At 36.4% G+C, this 22220-nt stretch overlaps 2 protein-coding genes across 4 annotated transcripts in view; one reads left to right on the forward strand and one right to left on the reverse strand.

The window, feature by feature from the left end:
• Positions 1 to 7: 7 nt before the first annotated feature.
• Positions 8 to 21740, forward strand: CEBPZ (CCAAT enhancer binding protein zeta). The gene is made up of 16 exons (XM_082356693.1): positions 8 to 222; positions 3376 to 4865; positions 9355 to 9586; positions 10139 to 10328; positions 11755 to 11843; positions 14148 to 14201; positions 14747 to 14849; positions 14959 to 15027; positions 16543 to 16609; positions 17704 to 17804; positions 18262 to 18319; positions 18641 to 18825; positions 19231 to 19320; positions 20738 to 20799; positions 20902 to 20983; positions 21561 to 21740. The coding sequence occupies exons 1-16, from the start codon at positions 67 to 69 to the stop codon at positions 21695 to 21697; spliced, it is 3165 nt and encodes a 1054-aa protein (XP_082212819.1). The 5' UTR covers positions 8 to 66; the 3' UTR covers positions 21698 to 21740.
• The window catches only part of CEBPZOS (CEBPZ opposite strand), a 33141-nt gene continuing 31020 nt past the window's right edge, over positions 20100 to 22220 (reverse strand). For all 3 annotated transcript variants that reach the window (XM_082356858.1, XM_082356857.1, XM_082356859.1), the window contains 2 exons: positions 21737 to 21821; positions 20100 to 20480 (listed from right to left, as the gene is read on the reverse strand). In XM_082356858.1, coding sequence (XP_082212984.1) covers positions 21739 to 21821 — 83 coding nt within the window. In that variant the 3' untranslated portion in view covers positions 20100 to 20480; positions 21737 to 21738. The remainder of the gene's footprint in view (positions 20481 to 21736; positions 21822 to 22220) is intronic.

A 22220-nucleotide genomic window follows, 5' to 3' on the forward strand; every position in this document is an offset into this window, starting at 1 on the left:
GCAGGAAGTACGTCACCCGGCCAAGCGGAAGGAAGCTTTGGGCCGTGTGCGTGAGCTTTGCTTGCCATGGCGGCTGCTAAGAAACCTTTGGAGTTCCACGCCAAGCGGCCCTGGCTCCCGGAGGAAGCGGTGGAAGATCCGGACGAGGACGACGAGGATGCTAACGATGAGGCCGACGATGGGTTCTCCCTGCAGGAGGTGTTACGGCTCGGGGGCACCAAGGTAATGGCCTTGGACTCCAAGAGAAGGGAAACACAGGCGCGTGGAGTGGTCCCGCGAGTGGCTGGGGCAAGTGGCCCGGCAGCCCCCGAGCTGCAGAGTGGGAGGGCGTCGTGGACCCAGATCCCAGTTTCGAAATGTGCTCCGTGCGCTTCCCGCACTTCTTTCCCATTGCTCTTTGCAAGAGAAAAGTCGTTTAGAATTGAACGTTTTTATGCCGTGTCTTTTCTTAGGATGTAGGTGTCATCTCATTTTATTGACGTAGTATAACTGGCACTCTGTCAGGTCGGAGAGGACTCACTTTTTTTTTTGGTCCTGACCTCGTGGTATCAGTGTTTGGAGCCCCAGTGGTATTGGAATTTAACTTCTATTCTCACAAAGTACACCCACACGCTCAGTTTACGCCCAAGAAGCTCTCTGCGCTCTTGGAATTTACATCCTAATTAAGGCAAAGAAACAGTAACCAAACTTTGGAATACATTGTATATCAGACGCTGAGCAGAGAAAATTAAAACGAGGAGGGAGGATAATAAATGGGCGAGGCGTTACAGTTTTAAACGAGGTGATCGGGGGACCCACCCCTGAGTTTTCGAGCAGAAAATTGAAGGAAAGAAAGGACTGAGCCTTTTTGGTTTTGTTGTTCCAGGAACAGTAAAAATAGTGCAAGTGAGGTGAGAGGAGAGCAGTAAGAAATGAGGTCAGACATGGAAGCAAGCTAAGTGTCCATCGACAGATGAACGGATAAAGAAGATGTGGCACATATATACAATGGAATGTTACTCAGCCATGAAAAAATGAAATTGAGTTATTTGTAGTGAGGTGGATGGACCTAGAGTCTATCATACAGAGTGAAGTAAGTCAGAAAGAGAAAAACAAATAACATATGCTAACACATATATATGGAATCTAAAAAAAAAAAATGGTTCTGATGAACCTAGGTGCAGGACAGGAATAAAGACACAGACGTAGAGAATGGACTTGAGGACACGGGGAGGGGGAAGGGTAAGCTGGGACAAAGTAAGAGAGTAGCATGGACATATATACACTACCAAATGTAAAATAGATAGCTAGTGGGATGCAGCTGCATGGCACAGGGAGATCAGCTCGGTGCTTTGCGACCACCTAGAGGGGTGGGATGGGGGGGTGGGAGGTAGATGCAAGAGGGAGGGGATATGGGGATATATATATGTATAGCTGATTCACTTTGTTATACAGCAGAAACTAACACAACATTGTAAAGCAATTATACTCCAATAAAGATGTTAAAAAAAAAAAAGGAGGTCAGAGAGGTAAGAGGATGGGCTTATCTTCTGAATTTGATGGGAAACCTTAGAAGATTTGTAGCAAATATGTAACAGAGCTTTGCTTTTTATTATATGTTTTGTTTTCAGACTAGACTTTCTGGGCAACATGGGGAGGGGGAGGGGGAGGATGAGCGATTAGAGGCAGGAGAAATGCAACTTACCGGGGCAGATTCACAGTTTGCTCTGTACTTGGGTTGTATTTAATTTTTGAGTAGGTAATATATGCACATGTTATGAAAAGGTTTGTTTTGGTTTTTGCTTTGTTTTGTTTTGTTTAAAGGAGGGGGGTACAGGATGAAAAGTCTTCTTTCCCACTTTTATCTCCAGCCATGCAGTTTCCCTTCCAGGAAGCAATTATTTTTGTGTCTTTTATATCTTCCAAGCAGATACACACACACACACACACACACACACACACCTATGTTTGTTATTTTTTACACAAAAGGTACCATACTATGTAATATTTTAAATCTTTTTTTTCTTACTGTTTTATTAGATATCCCTCCACATCAGTATAAAGTTCTGTCCTGGGACTTCCCCGGTGGTCCAGTGGTTAAGACTTTGCCTTCCAATGCAGGAGGCGTGGGTTCGATCCCTGGTCGGGGAACTAAGATCCCACATGCCGTGGGGTGCGGCCAAAAACTTAAAAAAAAAAAAAAAAAAAGAATTAAAATTCTGTCTTTGGTTTTATGCCCATAACATCATTTTCTTAATTTATCTAACTAGCCATTTATTGTGGATATTTAAGTTGTCAATCTTTTGCTATTTTAAATAATGCTTCAGTAAATAACCTTGAACATATATATCTTTTTCCACATTTGTAAGTGTATGCATAACCTAAATTTATAGAAATGGAACTGCTGGGTCAAAGGATTTGTCTTGTATTTTGACTGAAGTTGACAAATTGCTCTCCATAGAAGTTGTGCCAGTTTACACTTCCATCAGCCATTTAGGAAAGTGCCTTTTCCTCCACCCTTTCCCCAACACCACCTGTCTTAATTTTATCTTTGCTTCTCTGGCAGATTAAAAAATAGATGTGTCATTGTGGTTCTAATTTGGACTTCTTTAAATGTCAGTGAGGTTGAGCATCTTTTCACATTTTTAAAGAACCACTTTTTTTTCTATGAACCGTTTGTTTATATCCTTTGCACATCTTTCTGTTGGGTTGTCACTTCCTTAGCTGATGTATAGGAACTTTTGTATTACATATTAAGCCAAATTACTTTGATATGAGTTGCCAGTTGTTTTTTCCAGCTTATTATTTGTCTTTCAATTTTTGTATATGTTTTGTGTGTAAGAGAATAATAAATATATCCATTCTTTTCTTTATGGTCCCCGGGTTTTATGTCAAATTTGGAAAGATTTTTCCCTACTCTGGAATTATTTTTTTAATTAAAAAATTTTATTTTTATTTTTATTTTTTAAAGTTATTTTTGATGCGGACCATTTTTAAAGTCTTTATTGAATTTGTCACAAATTGCTTCTGTTTTAGGTTTTGGGTTTTTTTTTGGTCACAAGGCATGTGGGATCTTAGCTCCCCAACCAGCAGATTGAACCTGCACCCCCTGCATTGGAAGGCGAAGTCTTAACCACTGGGCCGCCAGGGAAGTCCCTGGAATTATTTTTTTAATTATGCTGTGCTTTCTCCTATTACTTTATGGTTTTGTTTTTCACATTTAAATCTTTGATCTATCAAGTAAGTACTTTGGGTGTAGGTGGGAGCCTAGGCAATACTGTGATAACTCAATTTTATGGATAATTGATTTCAAGGATATAGATATCAAATTAACTTTTGAGGTTTTAACTAAACTGTTGGATTTGTAATTTATTTTTAACTTATATTTTTATGCAGCAAGATTACCTTATGCTGACTGCTTTGGATGAGAATGAGGAAGTGGTGGATGGAGGCAAAAAAGGAGCAATTGATGATCTTCAGCAGGGTGAATTGGAAGCATTTATTCAAAATCTTAGTTTGGCCAAGTATGCAAAAGCTTTCTTAATTGAAGAAGATCAACCAGCTAAAAAACAAGAAGCCAGCAAAAAAGAAGCAAGATTATCTAAAGTAGATAATAAAAAGCAAAATACAGCAGAAAGTGAAAGTAAGGTGAAAAATAAGAAGAGGCCAGAACAACATTCTGATGAGAACAGCAGTGCCATAACAAAAGCAAAGAGAGATAAGCAACAGGATATCTTTGAATTTTTTGAGAGACGGACATTGTTACTTAAGTCTGGAGGCAAATGGTATGATCTGGAGTATAGCAATGAATACTCTTTGGGACCCCAGCCTCAGGATGTTGTGTCTAAGTACAAAACCTTGGCTCAGAAGTTGTATGAACATGAAATCAACTTATTCAAAAATAAGACAAATAATCAAAAGGGAGCCTCTTCTACCTGGATGAAGGCAATTGTGTCATCAGGGACGCTAGGTGACAGAATGGCAGCCATGATTCTTCTTATTCAGGATGATGCTATTCACACACTCCAGTTTGTAGAAACTCTCCTGAACCTTGTTAAAAAGAAGGGTAGCAAACAGCAGTGCCTCATGGCTTTGGATACTTTCAAAGAGTTACTCATTACAGACCTTTTGCCAGACAGTCGAAAGCTACGGATTTTCAGCCAGCATCCTTTCAACAAACTAGAACAGTTGTCCAGTGGCAACAAGGACTCAAGAGATAGAAGACTCATTTTATGGTATTTTGAACACCAGCTGAAACACTTAGTGGCTGAATTTGTGCAAGTCTTAGAAACTTTAAGTCATGATTCATTAGTAACCACCAAAATTCGAGCCCTTGTAGTGGCTCATGAGCTTCTTTGTAACAAACCTGAGGAAGAAAAGGCCCTTCTTGTGCACGTGGTAAATAAACTGGGAGATCCTCAGAACAGAATAGCCACCAAAGCCTCCCATCTGTTGGAGACATTGCTTTGTAAACATCCCAATATGAAAGGAGTTGTGTGTAGTGAAGTAGAAAGACTGCTTTTCCGCTCAAATATCAGCTCCAAAGCCCAGTATTATGCAATTTGCTTTTTAAATCAAATGGCCCTCTCCCATGAAGAAAGTGAATTAGCTAACAAACTAATAACTCTTTATTTTTGTTTTTTTCGGACTTGCATCAAGAAAAAAGATATTGAGTCAAAAATGCTCAGTGCCCTTTTAACAGGAGTGAATAGGGCATATCCCTATGCCCAGACTGGTGATGACAAAGTGAGGGAGCAGGTTGACACGCTGTTCAAAGTGCTGCATATTGTGAATTTTAATACCAGTGTGCAGGCTTTAATGTTGCTCTTCCAAGTAATGAATTCTCAGCAGACGATATCAGATCGATATTATGCAGCATTATATCGGTAAGTACCTACTATTCCAGTGTGTGAATGAGAAGTAATGTGGTCTAATATAATGCAGTGCCCCTCTGTGGGGCAATAGACTTAGAAAGTAGGATTTTTGGCCCCTCTCAGCAACTTGCTATTCACCAACTTTGAGTCATTTAATCTTTGGCTCCCTGTTGGGCATCTGTATTATATGTTTTGAATACGTCATTTATTATTTTTTATTTTGAGAAGTCCCCATCCTCGGTCCTGTATTTCTTTCCTCCTGTCCTTCACACAGCCATTTAGTCGTTCATTCAACAAGAATTTTTTGAGTGTCAACTATGTGCTGGGCACTATTCCAGAACTCAGGATATAGCACAGTGAACAAAATTCCCACCTCTAGAGGCACTTTCGTTCAAATTGGGGAGGACAAATGGTAAACAAGAATGTTTTTAGATAGGAGGGTTGGGGTTTGCAGTTTTGGAATTTTTTTTAAATATTGGGATTAAGACTTTGGTACTAGATTTACTGAATTTTGCAACTGTTCTGCAGTGCACCCACTGGGGGCTGATACTTTGAACAGTTTGTACACTTGGGAACTGTTGAAGTACACCAACAAGCTACGTATTTCCTTCTAATTCGTTTTTCTAATTTTACATACATATGTCTTGTGAGAAATGTAACATAGTGGTTAATATCTTGGACCTAAGCTACATGAACTGGATTTGAATACCAGCCATTAGCTTGCTGTGTAACTTTGGACAAATACTTAATCCTCATTAAAACCATATTGGTAAACATGATCAATCCCATTTTACTGTGCTTTTATTCATCTATAAAATGTCAAGGGAAGCACCTATCCCGTAGGGTTATTATGAAGATTACGAAACTTCCCCACATTACACAGCTAAAAAATGACAGAACTGGGATTTTAATAAGATTAAGGAGTTAATGTATTTGTAAACCCATGTCATCGTTAGTGTATGGTATGAATTTAACAATGCCCAACAACATAGTAAGTGCTCTGTAAGTGTTGGCTGCTACCATTATCATCATCATTATTATTATTACTACTCACATACATTTCTTAAATTTAATCCTCTTAACAGCTCTCCAGCCTGTGAGGTACAATAATTTGTGCAAGGTCACACAGACAGTATGAGGCCAAGTTAGGTGGCAAATCCAGGCCTATTGACTTGGAGTTCATGGTGTTTCATGGCCCTGATTGCACTGATACACTAAAAAGAATCTCAGAGGCCTTTCCACAACTCTTAAGAGTCTACAGTCTTTTAAAGTACTGTAACCCTAATTCCCTGGCAGTCCAGTGGTTAGGACTCGACGCTCTCACTGCCATGGCCTGGGTTCAATCCCTGGTTGGGGAACTAAGAATCCCGCAAGCTGCACAGTGTGGCCAAAAAGAAATGTTTTAATTTTTTTAAAAAATAAAGTAACAAATACTTAACAACTCTTCTTAGTTTGGAAAGACTTCCAAGGCTGAAAATGTAGAGGTTTCAGGATTAGGTTTTTTGGTAACTTTTGAGGGTCATAAGAATTTCTAATTTTTTGAAAGTGTGTGGAATCTATTGGAAAACATATATTTCTGATATCCATTTAACATGTCAGAGTTTAACACAGCAGTCTAACATCTCTGAGGAGTACATTCCTAACTCTTTAAATTACTGTTTGCCAAGAGCTCTCACAGATGGATTCCCTCAAAGGGCTTTTAAGCCTTTTTAAAGTATTTATTTTCTCTTGGTTTTATTAAAAATCCTTTAAATAAAAATTCCCTGATATTAGTTGAGGGATAAAAGAAATGAAGAAGCAATTTGGTTTACAAAAACGTGATTTATCAAAAACTCCAGGAACGTATTCTGGGTCAAATGGTGGAGACAACAGCCATCTAAATTCTCAAGTTTTTCTTTTGATGCCTAATGGAACTTATGATTTAAAATGAGCGCCAAAATGGATGGAAATGTTGAAAAATTCAAATGAGAAGAGAGAAAGTAGAATAGCAAAAATTATATGAATAACATAGACTTTCTCAGAATATCACCAGTAGGTACTAGAATTGTGGAACTGACAAATGGGGAAAACTAGATATGTGAGCAATATGAAAATGCCTCGCAAGGTTAAACATTTTCATTTCTGGTGTTAGTAGAAAAAAATTAAAAGTGCTTAGAACAAAAGGATTGATTCCACTTTTGGAGTGGTTATCTGGAGGATTGTATTAATTCTGGGTGTCCTAATGTCTGGGGGTCCAGACCATTTGGAGCATCTCTAGGATTCAGCAAACAGGATAAAGAGAGAATTTTAAAATTATCATATGAGATAATATCTCAGCAGCCTGCAGAAGAGAGATTTTGGGGGAGAGAAGGACAAATAATAGCTATAGTAAATGGTCAAGTATTTGAAAGGCTGTCATGTAAAAATATAATTAGGTTATTTTGTTGTGGGTTTTTTAACCAGTTTATTGACCTATAAAATTGTATATATTTAAAGCATACAACATGAAGATTTGATACATGTATCCATTGTGATGATTACCATAATCAAGTTAATTAACACATGGATCACCTCACATACATAGTTACTACGGGGGGGAGGGATTGAGAATGCCTAAGATGTATTCTCAGCAAATTTCAAGTACTCGATACAATATTATTAACTATATTCACCATGCAGCTGAACGCTTACACCCTTTGACCAACATCTCCCCATTACCCCACCCCCTACCAATCTGTTCCCTGTTTCTATGAATTTGATTTTTTTTTTAAGCTTCTACATATACATGACATTAGAGTAGTCATCTTTCTCTTTTTTCACTATGCATAATGTCCTCCAGGTTCATACATGTCACAAAAAGGGCTTCCTTCTTTCTTGTGGCTGAATAATAATCCATTGTGTTTATATACCACATCTTCATTATCCATTCATCTGTTGACACACACATAGGTTGTTTCCATACTTTGGCTATTGTGAATAATACAGTGAATGTGGGAGTGCAGATAGCTCTTTGAGATACTGACTTCATTTCCTTTGGATATATGCCCTGAAGTGGCATTGCCGAGTCATATGATAGTTTTATTTTTAATTTGTTGAGGAACTGCCATACTGTTTTCCATAATGGCTGTAGCAATTTATATTCCTACCAACAGTGTACAAGGGTTCCATTTTTCCACATTCTTGTCAATGTTTGTTAACTCCTGTCTTTTTTATAATAACCATCCTAACAGGTGTGAGTTGATATCTCGACGTGATTTTGATTTCCATTTCCCTGATGATTAGTAGTATTGAGCGCCTTTTCACGTACCTTTTGGCCATTTGTGTGTCTTCTTTGGAAAAACGTCTATTCAGGTCCTTTGCCCATTTTTAAATTGGATTATTTGGGAGTTTTTTGCTATTGTATGAGGTTCCTTATATATTTTTTATATTAACCATTTATCAGATACATGGTTTGCAAATATTTTCTTCCATTCCATATGTTGCCTTTTCATTTTGTTGATGGTTTCCTTTGTTGTGCAGAGGGCTTTTAGTTTTATGTAGTCCCACTTGTTTATTTTTGCGCTTGTTGCTTGTGTTGCTTCAGAAGGCAGTAGTAAAATTGATGGTTGGAAATTACACAGGAGCAGATGTTAGCTGTGGATAAAGAAGGTGTTTTCTGGCAAAAATGAGTTGTCCAAAATTGGACTGTGCTCCTAAGAGTGAGAGTGAGCAATCCTCAGTCACGAGAGACATTGAACGAGCACTTGCCATGGAATGAACCACTTACTCATTCAACAAATATTGAGTGCTTATTAAGTGCCAGGCACTGGGGTTACAACAGTGAATAACACAGGCACAGTCCCTGTTCCATTGGACTTTGGGGGGAAAAAAGAGGAAACAAAATGTGTTAAACTATAAAGAAGATAAACATGGGACTGAGAGAATAACGGAGGAACCTATGGACTTGCAGACGGTTGGAGAATGGCATTCTGGGCACAGAATAGTGTATAGGAAGGATTTACACAGGTAGTACATTGAACAAGAGATTCTCACAATTCAGTTTTCTACTATACATGTACAGTCTTCACTAGAGCCATGTGGAGGCAGCCTCTGGTCACCCAGCTAGTGGGTAGTGATGCAAGGATAAGAACCCTGGTCTAGTTGACTGCTTTCATAGGTCAGTTTTCACTGTTTGGTTTTGGATTAGCCTTCCATGCGCAGTTCTTTATCTATATGAAAAATTATACTGTTAGGGCTGCGCCTTGTTGGTCTAGAGAATAGAAAACCACTTGGAAAAGAGAAAAGAAACCACACACAAAAAAGAAAGTCGTGCTCCTGTGGCTTTTCTTCCCCCTGGTACTATCATCACTCTTTCTATTCTGGTCATTGACTTCCATCTTACATCTTAGGGCAGAAATGGTCTCTTGTTCTAAAATAAGCAGCAAGGTTATTCCTGACTAAGATGAGGTTAGTAGTTGCCTCTAGTAGTTGCTGGGTATGGGGATGTTTTATGAATAAACGCAATCTTGTTTCTGTTTTGCAGGAAGATGCTGGATCCGGGGTTAATGTTGTGTTCTAAGCAAGCCATGTTTCTTAACCTTGTCTACAAGTCTCTGAAAGCTGACATCATGTTGCAGAGGGTGAAGGCTTTTGTGAAGAGGTTACTTCAGGTTACGTGTGAACAGATGCCGCCATTCATATGTGGAGCTTTATATCTCGTGTCTGAGATCCTTAAAGCAAAACCAGGTTTAAGAAGTCAACTAGATGATCCTCCGGTATATTTTACAATTGCTTTTTAAATCGAGTGGGTTCTGAAATATATTTGGTATTTTTCTTCTTTGCTTCAGTGACAATAACTTACTTAGTTCTCTGGAGCAGAGTGTGAGTCCTGGAATTAGACCGACCTGGATTTTAGTCCCAGGTGTACAGTTTACTAGGTGGGCATGTTGCTTCACCCCTTTACTCATAACAAACTACCCTAAAATGTGATTATATGAGATAGTTACAGTTATAGAGCTAATAGATCTCTTAAGCCTATCTCCTCAGTTGTGAAATGGACATAATAGCACCTACCTCATAGGGTTATGTACAACAACTCAATTCATTTGAGGGCTGAATGCTTTCAAAGTCTCAGGGATTCTTGGCTCAAAACTTAACTCTGTTACATTTAGGAATAAGAATGTGGTCTCCTCTCATTCTAAATTCCATTGATGGAACTTTCACGTTTCATCAAAATTGCAATAAACAGATCTTCTTCAAAACTACTTCATGTAATTGAATACTCTTCCCGTTGATTAACCCAGATTCATTAAACCATTTTTTTTTAGGAGTCTGATGAGGAAGAAAATTTTATTGACATAGGAGATGATGAAGAAACAGAAAAATTCACTGATGCAGATAAAGAAACAGATACAGATACCATGAAAAAAGTTGAGATGGAAGAAACTGTGTCTGAAAGCCATGTGGAAACCAAAAAGTTAGAGTCTGCTTCTTGGGTGCACTTTGATAATTTGAAAGGTGAGTTTCTTAAATCTTTAAATTATTTTCTTGAATTTTTAAACCGAGGAACTGGATTCCTCTTTAATCTTAATAGAAGTTAATATTATACCATTTTAGAAGTCCTCAATATTGCTTTATTTTAGATGGGAGCACTCATAACCAGATATAATTAGGATCCTAGAAGTAAATTTTTAATATAATGAATCATTGACTTACTTATGAACAGTACTACAGATAATAAATACATCTTTTAAAATAATTTAAATCTTAGAAATTAAAGCAGATACCTTTTGGAGCTGTGAAGATTTAGTGAGAAAACTTTGGCCATGTTAGATGCACAGTAGATCTCTTTTCCTTCAGCTGTAAGTGTAATAAGTTTATACTTTTGAATGAGTTTTAGTTTCTTGATCTTTATCTGTACATGTAAAGGCCTCCTGCATGGAACATATATGAAAACAACACATATGTGTACACAAAGTTTGATTTATAAACAAAAGTATTTGGTTACATATTGTGAATAGTGTGGAACTTGTCCTTACTTTGTTCAAGCATCATGTTTACCCTCTGTAGTTCCTTAAAGTAATGTTTTAGGATTGAAAACATTCTTGATATAGAAACTATGTTTTCCATACACACAAACTGAATTAAGTCTATTAATAGACTATTAGAGCCAAAAGAAATCTTAGAAATGCAGGCTTTTCATTTGAGGCTGTAAAGAAAAGCACACTAGCCTTGAGGATCAAGAAAGGTGCCAGACCCATTTCTTCAAACTTGTTGTGGGACTCTTGGTCAAATTATTTCATCTCTCTGAACTTTAGTTTGCTTGTGAAGTATAAAAGAGAAATATGGTAGCCACCAGGAAGTTTTTAAAAGAATCCGTCAGTTGCCCTGAAGGCTAAACTGGGAATAATCCTTTAGAAGGATGACAGGCATGTGCATTGTGAAGTAGACAGTTCCTTGCGTGTTCCTGAAGTTTCCTTGTTTTAAATTTTCTAATCTGGAGTTGCTAAAAACATGAAGAAGATAATATAAAACCTGTTCCAAGTGAGACTTACTTCTGGGCATAATTTAATGACAAACATTCAGTGTACTCTAAAGCTCCAAAAGAATTTAGACCTGTTTCATCTTCAGGTCATTTGTCATCTTAACACTTAATGACCTAATTGACCGAGAAATGGGTACCTATTTGAAAAGGGGATAAATTTTGAAGGGGAGCTTTTAGTAGTTGGGATAAATATGCTGCCTGGTTTACTCAATAGTAAATGCTAGCTTAGGTACCAAGATAAATTCTGGTGGCTTGGAGTTTTTATTCTAGGTAGGATGCCTGGCTAACTAAAAATGTTGATACTTAATAATTGTCAGTGACAGCATTGATCCTGGTGGGTGTAGTGACCTCTTGGGCTAGGAATAGAGCATTTGAGAAATACTATATTTGTGTTCTCAGGTGGCAAACAGTTAAAGACATATGATCCATTCAGTAGAAACCCTTTGTTCTGTGGAGCTGAAAATACAAGTCTTTGGGAACTCAAAAAGGTAAAATAATTTCAAATTGTCTCTTAATTCAACTGTGCTATATATTTGCCCCATGGATTTAACACTTTCAAGTTTCCATTTTTCTTATAAGTGATAAATATAGGAGTTTAGTTATTTAGACATTAATTGGCATAAGAAAGCAATTTGAAGTATGTCACCTGGCTGTAATGCCTTATAACCCATATTTCTATTGCCTCTGAAAAACGTTAAATTTACACATTTCTACATTCACATGTAGAAAATCTTAAATAATGTGCCTGCAAAATAAGGATGTTTAAAAAAAAAAATAAGGATGTTATACATGGCTATAAGTAAATTTTGCTTTTTGTAAGCACACTATTGCATATAATGGCTCTGTAAAATGGATAAATTTTGCTTTATGCCTTAGATATCTCTGAAAGGTTTTGTGATAATAAAACTTTTTGCAAGCAAAGTTACTTTTTAAATGTGTGAAAGGAACTCATATTTCTAATAAGCTTTCTATGATTTTTTTGCTAAAGCAAGTGTCTACCCATGCAGACTCCTGTGGGTCCCTGACACCTTGTTAGCGAGTCTGCAAGGTCACAACTACTTTCATAGTGATACCAAGACATTATTTGCCTTTGTCACTATTGACAGTGGCACTGATGGTATTAAAGAAATGATGGATAAAACTGCTGGTGCCTTAAAACAAATACAAACAGTAGTACCAGGCTGCACTCATGGGCATTACATTCTTCATTGCCACATACTTGCAGAGGGGGAAAAACGCCAGCATCACATAAGAACGATGAGGCAGGAAAAATTGTTGATTTTATTATCTTGACCCCAAAGTACATACATGTCTTTTTAATATTCTGTGTGTATATATAACAAGAACACATAACACACTCTGCTGCAGACCTAAGTATGAGGGTTGTCTCATGTCTCAAGGAAGAGTGCCTGTGTAGTTGTTGGAAATGCAGCTAGCTGGCTGGCTGACAGACAGGCTGGTCATTCAGACTTGGGTATTTGAGAGATATTTTCTTGAAAATGCATGACGTGAACCTGTTACTTCAATCAAAACAGCTGACAGTATGTGTTGTCAATGATAACGTTCAAGCTTTTAAGCAAAGGTTAAAATTTTAGAACTCCTGTAACCACCATCTTGAGCTTAACAGTTTCTCAGTACCTTTTCTGATTGAAAGGAGTGGTGATACTAACAATGTGATTTCTGTGATGTTGAATGAAATGTGACCAGCATTTGGAAGAATTGCATAACTCACAAAGTCAGTATTCTCCATATGACTAATACACAGTGTTATGAAGTCAAGCATGGATAAAAGATCCATTCACTGTAGACCAGTTAATTTTAAGTAGCAAGTACCAAAAGCTGATTGATAGGGTTTCAGATTCCATACTGCAACTAATCTTCAATTTCAGTATAGTATCAAAGAAAAAAACCCCACAATTATGTGAAAGACTATTGGTTAATCCTATTTTTTCCAACTATATATCTGTGTGAAGCCAGATTTTCTTCATATACTTCAACTAAAATAACATGGAATACAGAAGCAGATATGAGAATCCACTGTCTTATGTTAAAACAGACATTAAATAGATTTGCAAAACTGGAAAATAATGCTACTTTTATCACTAATATTAATTTGTTCTGAAAAAGTTATTTTTCATAAAACATATTAATATGTAATATATTTATTGTTAATTTTATTTATTTTTAAAATTTATTTGTTTATTTAATCTTTGGCTGTGTTGGGTCTTCATTGCTGCGCACGGGCTTTCTCTAGTTGTGGCGAGTGGGGGCTACTCTTTGTTGCGATGCGCAGGCTTCTCATTGTGGTGGCTTCTCTTGTTGTGGAGCACAGGCTCTAGGTGCACGGGCTTCAGTGGTTGCAGCACGCTGGCTCAGTAGTTGTGGCTCATGGGCTCTAGAGCGCAGGCTCAGTAGTTGCGGCGCATGGGCTTAGTTGCTCCACAGCATGTGGGATCTTCTTGGATCAGGGCTCGAACCCGTGTCCCCTGCATTGGCAGGCGGATTCTTAACCACTGCACCACCAGGGAAGCCCTATTGTTAATTTTAAATGAACTATAAGTGTTTAAAATTTTTCTGTTGTAATTTCTAATAAGGTAAATATCAATAGATATATCCCACTTAAATTACGGAAGCTCTTGAGGTCCTTGATTTTTAAGTATATAAAGTGTTCCTGAGACCAAAACTTTGAGAATCACTCTTCTGATGTATCGGCTTAAGTTTCAGTTTTTTGGATTTTCTTAAATAATCTGCAACTGTGGTAGGAGTTGACCTTATTTCATTTTTTTTTTTAGCTTTCTGAGCATTTTCATCCCTCTGTGGCCCTTTTTGCAAAGACTATCCTTCAGGTAAGTCTCAAATATTCAGAAGACAAGAAATTAAACAAAATAAGTAATCCAGTTTTAGATAATCAATAATTAGTCAGTGTTTACTAGATAGAATCGTGTACATTTTTCTGCTGTTGTAAAGGAGCAATGACTTGTTTGATACAGAGCAGCAGATAATTCTTCCCACTTTGAGATGAATGGAAATACAGGATATTACAAAACCACAAGAGTTATTTACTACATCCTGGCTTTGCTCCTGAAGAAAGATTGCCCTCCCCTTTCCCTTTTCTCATGTTTGCCAGTCACGGTTTGGTTCCTGGTTAATGGTTAGATAACCTACATAATACTATTTGACTATTCATAAAATCAGCAGTGCATTGTAGAATATGTATGAGTGTGTTTAATTTCTTCAAGAAAAGAATAACATGCATGAAAGGGATATTTGAAGGGTCTTTTATTGCATATTTGTGCCTTCGAAGCAATGTAATAGATGCTTATGCTTTTCTTCTTGTTTTTTCTCTGGATGTATATATATAATTTCTTAATTCCCTCCCCCTACCTTTCAGGGAAATTATGTTGAGTATTCAGGGGATCCACTACAGGATTTCACACTAATGAGATTCTTGGATCGATTTGTATACCGAAATCCAAAGCCACATAAAGGCAAAGGTAGGCTTCTATTTGATGAATTTTTTGGTTTTCACTGTTAATATTCAATAAACAACATGAGCATATATAACTAGGTTTTACATTACACTGTCTTGATTTTACATTTCAGAAAATACAGACAGTGTTGTGATGCAGCCAAAAAGAAAACATTTTATGAAGGATATTCGTAGTCTTGCTGGTAAGTATAAAGCCTGGACGGTTGAACCTGACAACAGTACAAGTCAGTAACACATAAATTGTGTTATTCTTTGCTCTACTTTATCAGAATAAAACCTAAGCACCAGAGATATTATCCATCTTTGTTGCCAAAATTGGTATGCATTTTCAAGTTTACTGAGATTGGGCCTTTTTTTTTTTTTCCAGAAAATTTCAAACATATCCAAAGCATTTATACACAAGTGATATGATGGACCCTCCCCACCCCACCCATAACCATCATCCATCTTCAACAATTAGCATTTGCCATTCTTGTATCATCTATAGGTAAAGCTATAGCTTTATCAGTGACACTGCCCACATATAATTACCTTTTACAGCTCAGACCGTTTTAAGCTCTCTAATGGGCTTGGCGGAAATACCCACAACAGATTTTGTCACAGAGCATCATTTTAAACTTATTTCAACAGGTATTTAGTACCCATCTTGTGGATCTAATTCTGCTCTTGTATTCACAGCAGGTATTTCTTTATATACTAGATCCCAGCTCCTTTTTGTTCACAGTCCTAGGGTTCAGTTACAACTTATAAATCATTTAATTTCTAATTGACTTATATCACAGAGGTCCAGACATAAAAGGACTTGCCCAAAGTTAGAGTTGGAATCGGAAGCCAAATACCCTTTTAACCAAGATGAGCCTGAAATTTTTATTCTGATGAGGAAGCACTAATATATTGTAGTTCCTTATTCTTGGTTCTTAGTTTTCCTCAGTATTAAGTTAAATTGTGGATACTTCTGTGTTTGCTTCCTATTCCCAGAATGGCAGGCATTGTTGTCATTTTTCCAAGGTGAAAAATGACAAGTTTAAAGTGATTATTAAGAGAACTCTTTTGAGTCTTTGTTTCTCTTGAAATTTGGATCCTGGATGCAACTGGAGGACAAGAGAACCCTGTTCTTTCACTGTGACGCACTGATGGCTACAAACTGTATTGCAGTTGATGAAGTTTCAAATGTTGGGTTTCCTCCACACAACAGAGGTTGTCCTTCTCACTATAAGATGCCTTCTGTCCAGGGACTTCCCTGGTGGTGCAGTGGTTAAGAATCCGCCTGCCAGTGCAGGGGACACGGGTTCAAGCCCTGGTCCGGGAAGATCCCACATGCCGCAGAGCAACTAAGTCTGTGCGCCACAACTACTGAGCCTGCGCTCTAGAGCCCGTGAGCCACAACTACTGAGTCTGTGTGCCACAACTGCTGAAGGCTGCGTGCCTAGAGCCCGTGCTCCGCAACAAGAGAAGCACCGCAATGAAGAGTAGCCCCTTTTCGCCGTATCTAGGGAAAGCCCGTGCATAGCAATGAAGACCCAACACAGCCAATAAATAAATAAATTTATAAGATGCCTTCTGTCCAACTTCCTCACATTATGAGACTTTAGAATCTTTGAGATTCTAAAGAATTATAGGTATTCTGTATTTAGTCTTAAGAGCTTGAATAATATAAAAAGAATTACTTATATAAAATTTTTAACTTGTTTTCCTAGTTAACAGTAAGGAGTTCCTTGCAAAAGAAGAAAGCCAAATACCAGTGGATGAAGTGTTTTTCTACAGGTAATATATTTAATACTGTTTCATTTGGAGAACTGTTAAATTTTAAATTTTTAGATTCCATAAATGCTTTGTTAACATAGGCCTATCTTGAAAAGGGCAAAGGATATGTCAATCCATTTTTGTGAGGGGAGTTTAGAAATGTCATTTTGCTAATATTAAGATATCTAAATGAAACTAAAACAAGTAAATTTGAGGGTTTTGTTTTTAATAATTTAGCATAAATTTTAAGAACCTTGACTTTGAAAAAAATTTTTTTACTCTAGTAATTTTCTTACAGGCTTAAATCTGTAACTCATGAGTTATTTGTCCAAAACATGGCTCTGAGTAGAATTAGCAAAATTCACCGCACTACTATGGAGATAAGTCCTAAACCTACTAGTATTAAAACTAATGCCTTGTAATAGTAAAGGAACTATTATCTTATCTGGTTGATTGGGTAATTGGGTTCGATTTGGTTTGCTCCTTTTTTTTTTTTGGCAGCACTGGATCTTCGTTGCTGTGCGCGGGCTTTCTCTAGTTGCGGCGAGCGGGGGCTACTCTTCGTTGCGGTGCGCGGGCTTCTCATTGCAGAGCACAGGCTCTAGGCACGCGGGCTCAGTAGTTGTGGTGCACGGGCTTAGTTCCTCTGCGACATGTGGGATATTCCCGGACCAGGGCTTGAATCTGTGTCCCCTGCATTGGAAGGCGGATTCCCAACCACTGCGCCACCAGGGAAGTCCCTGGTTTGCTTTTTTAAAAAATTTTTTGTGTAAAGAATTTTGAGGCTATGATCCCATCTGCAAAATGCTAAGTTTCACTGTACCCTGATAGAAGAAAAAGTCTAACTGATAAAATATTGTGATTACAGGTCATTTAGAGCCACAGTTTCTAATATTCGAATACTTGTTATCATTTCAATAGTGTTGATGCTAAAACAACCTTTTACTATGCCATTTAATTAAGATGAGTTAAGGTGTTTTTATGAAGAACCAAGCCTAAATCAGCTGAGTTAACAGCTTTTCACTTGTTTGTGACACTGGCCATAGGTGCTTTGATTATAGTAAAATGGGCCCTATGATAAAATTATCAAATATATAACATGTATTTTATTTTAGGTATTATAAAAAAGTTGCTAGTGTTAAAGTGAAACAAAAATGGAATGAAGATGAAGAAAGTATAGAAGATGTGGATGATGAGGAATTTGAAAAGATGATTGGTAATTTGTTTACCTTTATAATCCACAGAGTTAGAAAAATTTTATTGGAATTTAGACTGAAAATAAAAAGGGAAATTAGATAAGCTTACATTGAGCTCACATGTTGCGTATCATATTACACCTACTAAAAATAAGCACATAAATAGTTCTAATGGAGTAAAAAGGTCTGCAATTGCTAAATATTGTTTTATTTGATATTTTCCCTCTTTCCATAAAAGAACTGTAGAAAGAAGCTAAAGTTAACTGGAACACATTTAGTTTAGGGATTTAATTAAGGTCAGCATATTCATGGGTTTGTGTAGATTAATAAAACACCAGCAGTGTCAGATGTATATCATTTTGGTGTTTACTTATCATGAACAGCCAAATCATGATGTGTTGATTGATTCAAATGTAAGACATGTCAACTTTGTTATTCCTTGCTACATCTCACAGTTTGTATATTGTTCTCTGGCAGACACGTTTGAAGAAGATAATTGTTTCACCTCTGGAAAGGATGACCTTGACTTTGCTAGGTAAAATACTTTTCTTCAATTTTTTTTTTTTTTTTTTAACTTTTCCCAGCATATCTCAAATTATTGTCCCTCGGAACAGTGGAGCACAGGACTATGTGTTGTATAGGAGAAAGGTATTAGGTATTGAAGGAAGTTTGGGAAGTGGACACAGTACTTTCATTTTGGACCTTTATAATGCCCGTTAGTATATTAAATAAAGGCTCTGAGCCATCTTTAACTCTCCTTTGAATTCTATTAACAGCCTAATGCCCTGCTGGTCACCAAAACATACTTGAGAAAACAAAGTCCTCTTTTACATTTCAAGTTGTTGTTTTTCTTCAGCAACATGAAGAAGAAAGCAAAAGGAGCTAAGGATGACTTAGAAGATGAAGATTCAGAAGATGAGGACCTTGGTAATTTGGATGATGATGAAGTTTCCTTAGGAAGTATGAATGAAGAATTTAGTGAAATTGAGGAAGATGGAGGAACATTCATGGATGTGTTAGATGAAAATGAGGGCATTCCAGGTAAACTTTTAAAAACATAAGACAGAAACAAACTGGAGCTTTCTTCCTCAGCATAGGCTAGTTCTTCTGTTGAAGGTTTTTTAATATTACCCTGTATTCAGATTAATACTCAGATCAGACAGAAATTTAAAGAGGACCTTTTCTTTTTTCTCCTCTCATTTGAAACTGAAGGGTTTTTTTGTTGTTGTTTTATCAGCAGTTGAGTTTCTGTTTTGGGCTTTTATTTTAATCAGCAATGAGGCTGTCTGTGCTATACCTGTCGAGCTGTTATACTGCCTTTTTAAAATGTTGGTAATGGTAATTTGTAGTTTTTAAAAGTTAATCAATATTCATCATCATAGCCCTATAGCAGTTCTACTGTTTTCTTAAATTGCTTAATAACAGCGGGGTTTCTTTTGGTAACAGAACTTGATGATGATGTCAGCTTCAAAGTCAATAGTAAGAAAAGCAAGAGAAAAGGTGCAAATGATTTTGACTTTGCTGGGTCATTTCAAGGTAAGAAAATGTATTGAGTCTCTTTTAAACCTAAGCAATGAGCATGGGAAAGCTATGTTCATTATCATTTTGGGAAATTAACTTTTCTAATGGATAAGAAGTCGTAAACGTATTTTTAATATATGAAAAATGTTGTTTCTCACATTCACCTTCAATTATTTTTTCTTCCCAAATTCACTCCTCTCATTTAAATAGCTCTAGATCATCATTTCATTCATGTTTAAACCATTCAATACTACATAAGCCCTGGATTTTCCATAGACACCTGTTGGCCTTTTTCCTTTTCTCTATCAACTCTTATCCTTCCCATTTGACCCATCTAAAAACCCATGCTCTTTATTAACTTCATTTTCCTTTTTTAATGAGATCTGCCATTTTGCTGCCATGACAAAATGATTATAACCTCAAAAATATATAAAACAGATAGGAATTTTTTAAGTATATGATAACATATTATGTCTTTTAGTGTAACTTCTACGGTGCTAATAAAAGGAAAAAAGTACTATATCAGGTGACAATATTAAGTTTTTGATAAAAATGTAGAAAGCACGATAAATATTTTATGATGAATTTTATTTCAAAGTGGCTCTAGTAGAGACATTGATGTAGAGTTTTAAGTATTGTTTCAGGTAAAGTGAAAATGGATAAAAGCAATATTTTTAGTTAATATAGTTTAGATAGTGTGAGTTAAAATGTAATAAACATTAATGAACTTATTTACAAAACAGAAACAGACTCACAGGCATAGAAGAAAAACTTGTGGTACCAAAGGGCAAAGGAAAGGGGGATAAATTGGATAAACAAGGTCCCTACTGTATAGCGCAGGGTACTATATTCAAATATCTTGTAATAAACTATAATGGAAAAGAAAAAATGTAATAAATATTAAAAATAGATACTTTACTATCTTATCTATTTTGAAAGGTTTATATGTTTAGAATTACAGGGGAGTTTTTTTAAAGAACAGGTTTATTTTGAGTAGTAAACAAAACTCCATTTATCACATAATAAACAAACCATCAATTTCTTCACAGTCCAAAGAACAAAACCTCTGACTTAATTAGAGTTTACACTTAGTCTAAAATCCATCCATGTCAACTTTGGAATTTTAATCTTGCCTGATACTACGAAATAGGGCAAACTTTGATCGATGGTCAAATCTGAAAGACAAGAAGACACTTGTCACCTCAACAGTCCTATTAGGATATTAACTTAAAAAAAAAAAAAAACTTTATACTAACTTTTAAGTTATTTTTCTGTCTTTAAATGCCAGATACCTAATGATACTAGAAGATAATTGTAATTGTGTGTTTTAACCCAAATATATTTTTTTTTAACAAAACTATGTTGAAGATTGTATTTATCCAAAATCATTGTATTCACAATTTAATAATCTAGACTTATACTTTTTTTTAAGGACCAAGAAAAAAAAAGAAAAGAAATTTCAATGACTCCAACCTATTTGTATCTGCTGAAGAGGTAAGGCTAATGTACTGCTTTAAGCAGTTAGCTATTCTATTGATACATTGTTTTTTAAGTTTTCTAATACGTGCATCCCCCCCCTCTTTTTCTCTTTTAAAGTTTGGCCACCTGTTGGATGAAAATATGGGATCCAAGTTTGATAACATTGGCATGAATGCCATGGCTAACAAAGATAATGCAAGTAAGTAACTTGAATTTTTATTTAGGTTTTAACTTCGAATTAGGTTAACTAACTTCGGCTTTAACTTAGAATTTCTGAAAATCTGAATATTTTTGGAGGACCTTTTTATAATAAGAAGGGATAAATGGTTCCTTACAACCTGGAAAGAATGGCTTTTTCACCTCTGTCTGCAGAGCACATGGGATTAAAAAGTATTTATACTACAGGAAAAAAGACTACAGCCTACAAAAGTTACTTTTTTTTTTTATGGAGGCAGGCTATTTTTATATAGTATGAATTTGCTAAGTAACTTTATAAATATAGGCATTTTAATTATTTCTGATATTGATAGTTACTGGCTGCTCTTCTTTCACCAGTAAGTGTTCAGGGGAAATAAAATCTTTAGAGCATTTGTTCCTTTGCTGTAAACAGTAAATCTCTGACGATAAATATGGAAGGAAAACAACAACCAAGGAGGGGTTTGCGCAGTGGATGGGAAATGACTGTAGGTCATGGCAGACTGGACGTTCCTGTTAGGATGTTCGGTGGGGCCTCCAAGAGTCTACAATGTGCTTATCTTTTTTCTCCCTCCTCAAAGGTCTCAAACAGCTTAGGTGGGAGGCTGAACGCGATGACTGGTTACACAACAGAGATGTGAAAAGCATCATCAAGAGGAAGAAAAATTTTAGAAAGAGGCCAAAAACCACTCAGAAAATTAAAAAGCAAAGAAAATGAGTGTTTTCTAAGTAAATTACAAGTTAAAATTCTACTTACTCCTAATTTTTGCTGTTCAGCCATTTTTCTTGATCTTGCTCTCTGATTCCATACATTCCAGAGTGTTCAATGGATTTGTAATAAACTATAAATAGAAATAGCTGTCATTTATGAAATCATGTAAAAGTGTTAAAATTAAACTATATTGAGAAAAAAATCAAGCTTTTTCCCCCTTATTTCTACATGGTAAAATGAAAAGGATGACAATAGGATACATGTGTTGTGTATAAGCTCTAGAATCTCTGCTAATCATTGTAATGAACACTATTTACTAAGCGTTACTTTATACCAGATACTGTGTGAAGTAATTACATAATGTTATCTTGTTTAATCCTTACAACAATTCATGAGATAGGCATTATTATCTCTACTTGACGGAGAAAGAAAAAGCTCCAAGTTCGAAAATCAGAGATTGGTTTTAAGTTTTAAGCTGTGGATTGGATTCCGTCACACTCAGATATGTCTCATTCCAAAGTCTACATTC

The sequence above is a fragment of the Balaenoptera borealis genome (assembly GCF_965194805.1).
Source record: "Balaenoptera borealis genome assembly, chromosome: 15".
NCBI classification, from domain to species: Eukaryota; Metazoa; Chordata; class Mammalia; order Artiodactyla; family Balaenopteridae; genus Balaenoptera; species Balaenoptera borealis.

What these genes read in the sequence shown, in the direction of transcription:
- CEBPZ (XM_082356693.1), top strand. Translation starts at nt 67, where the DNA reads ATGGCGGCTGCTAAGAAACCTTTGGAGTTCCACGCCAAGCGGCCCTGG. An exon ending in TACGGCTCGGGGGCACCAAG is followed by an intron (nt 223 to 3,375) that starts GTAATGGCCTTG and finishes ATTTTTATGCAG; the next exon opens with CAAGATTACCTTATGCTGAC. An exon ending in GGATATTCGTAGTCTTGCTG is followed by an intron (nt 15,028 to 16,542) that starts GTAAGTATAAAG and finishes TTGTTTTCCTAG; the next exon opens with TTAACAGTAAGGAGTTCCTT.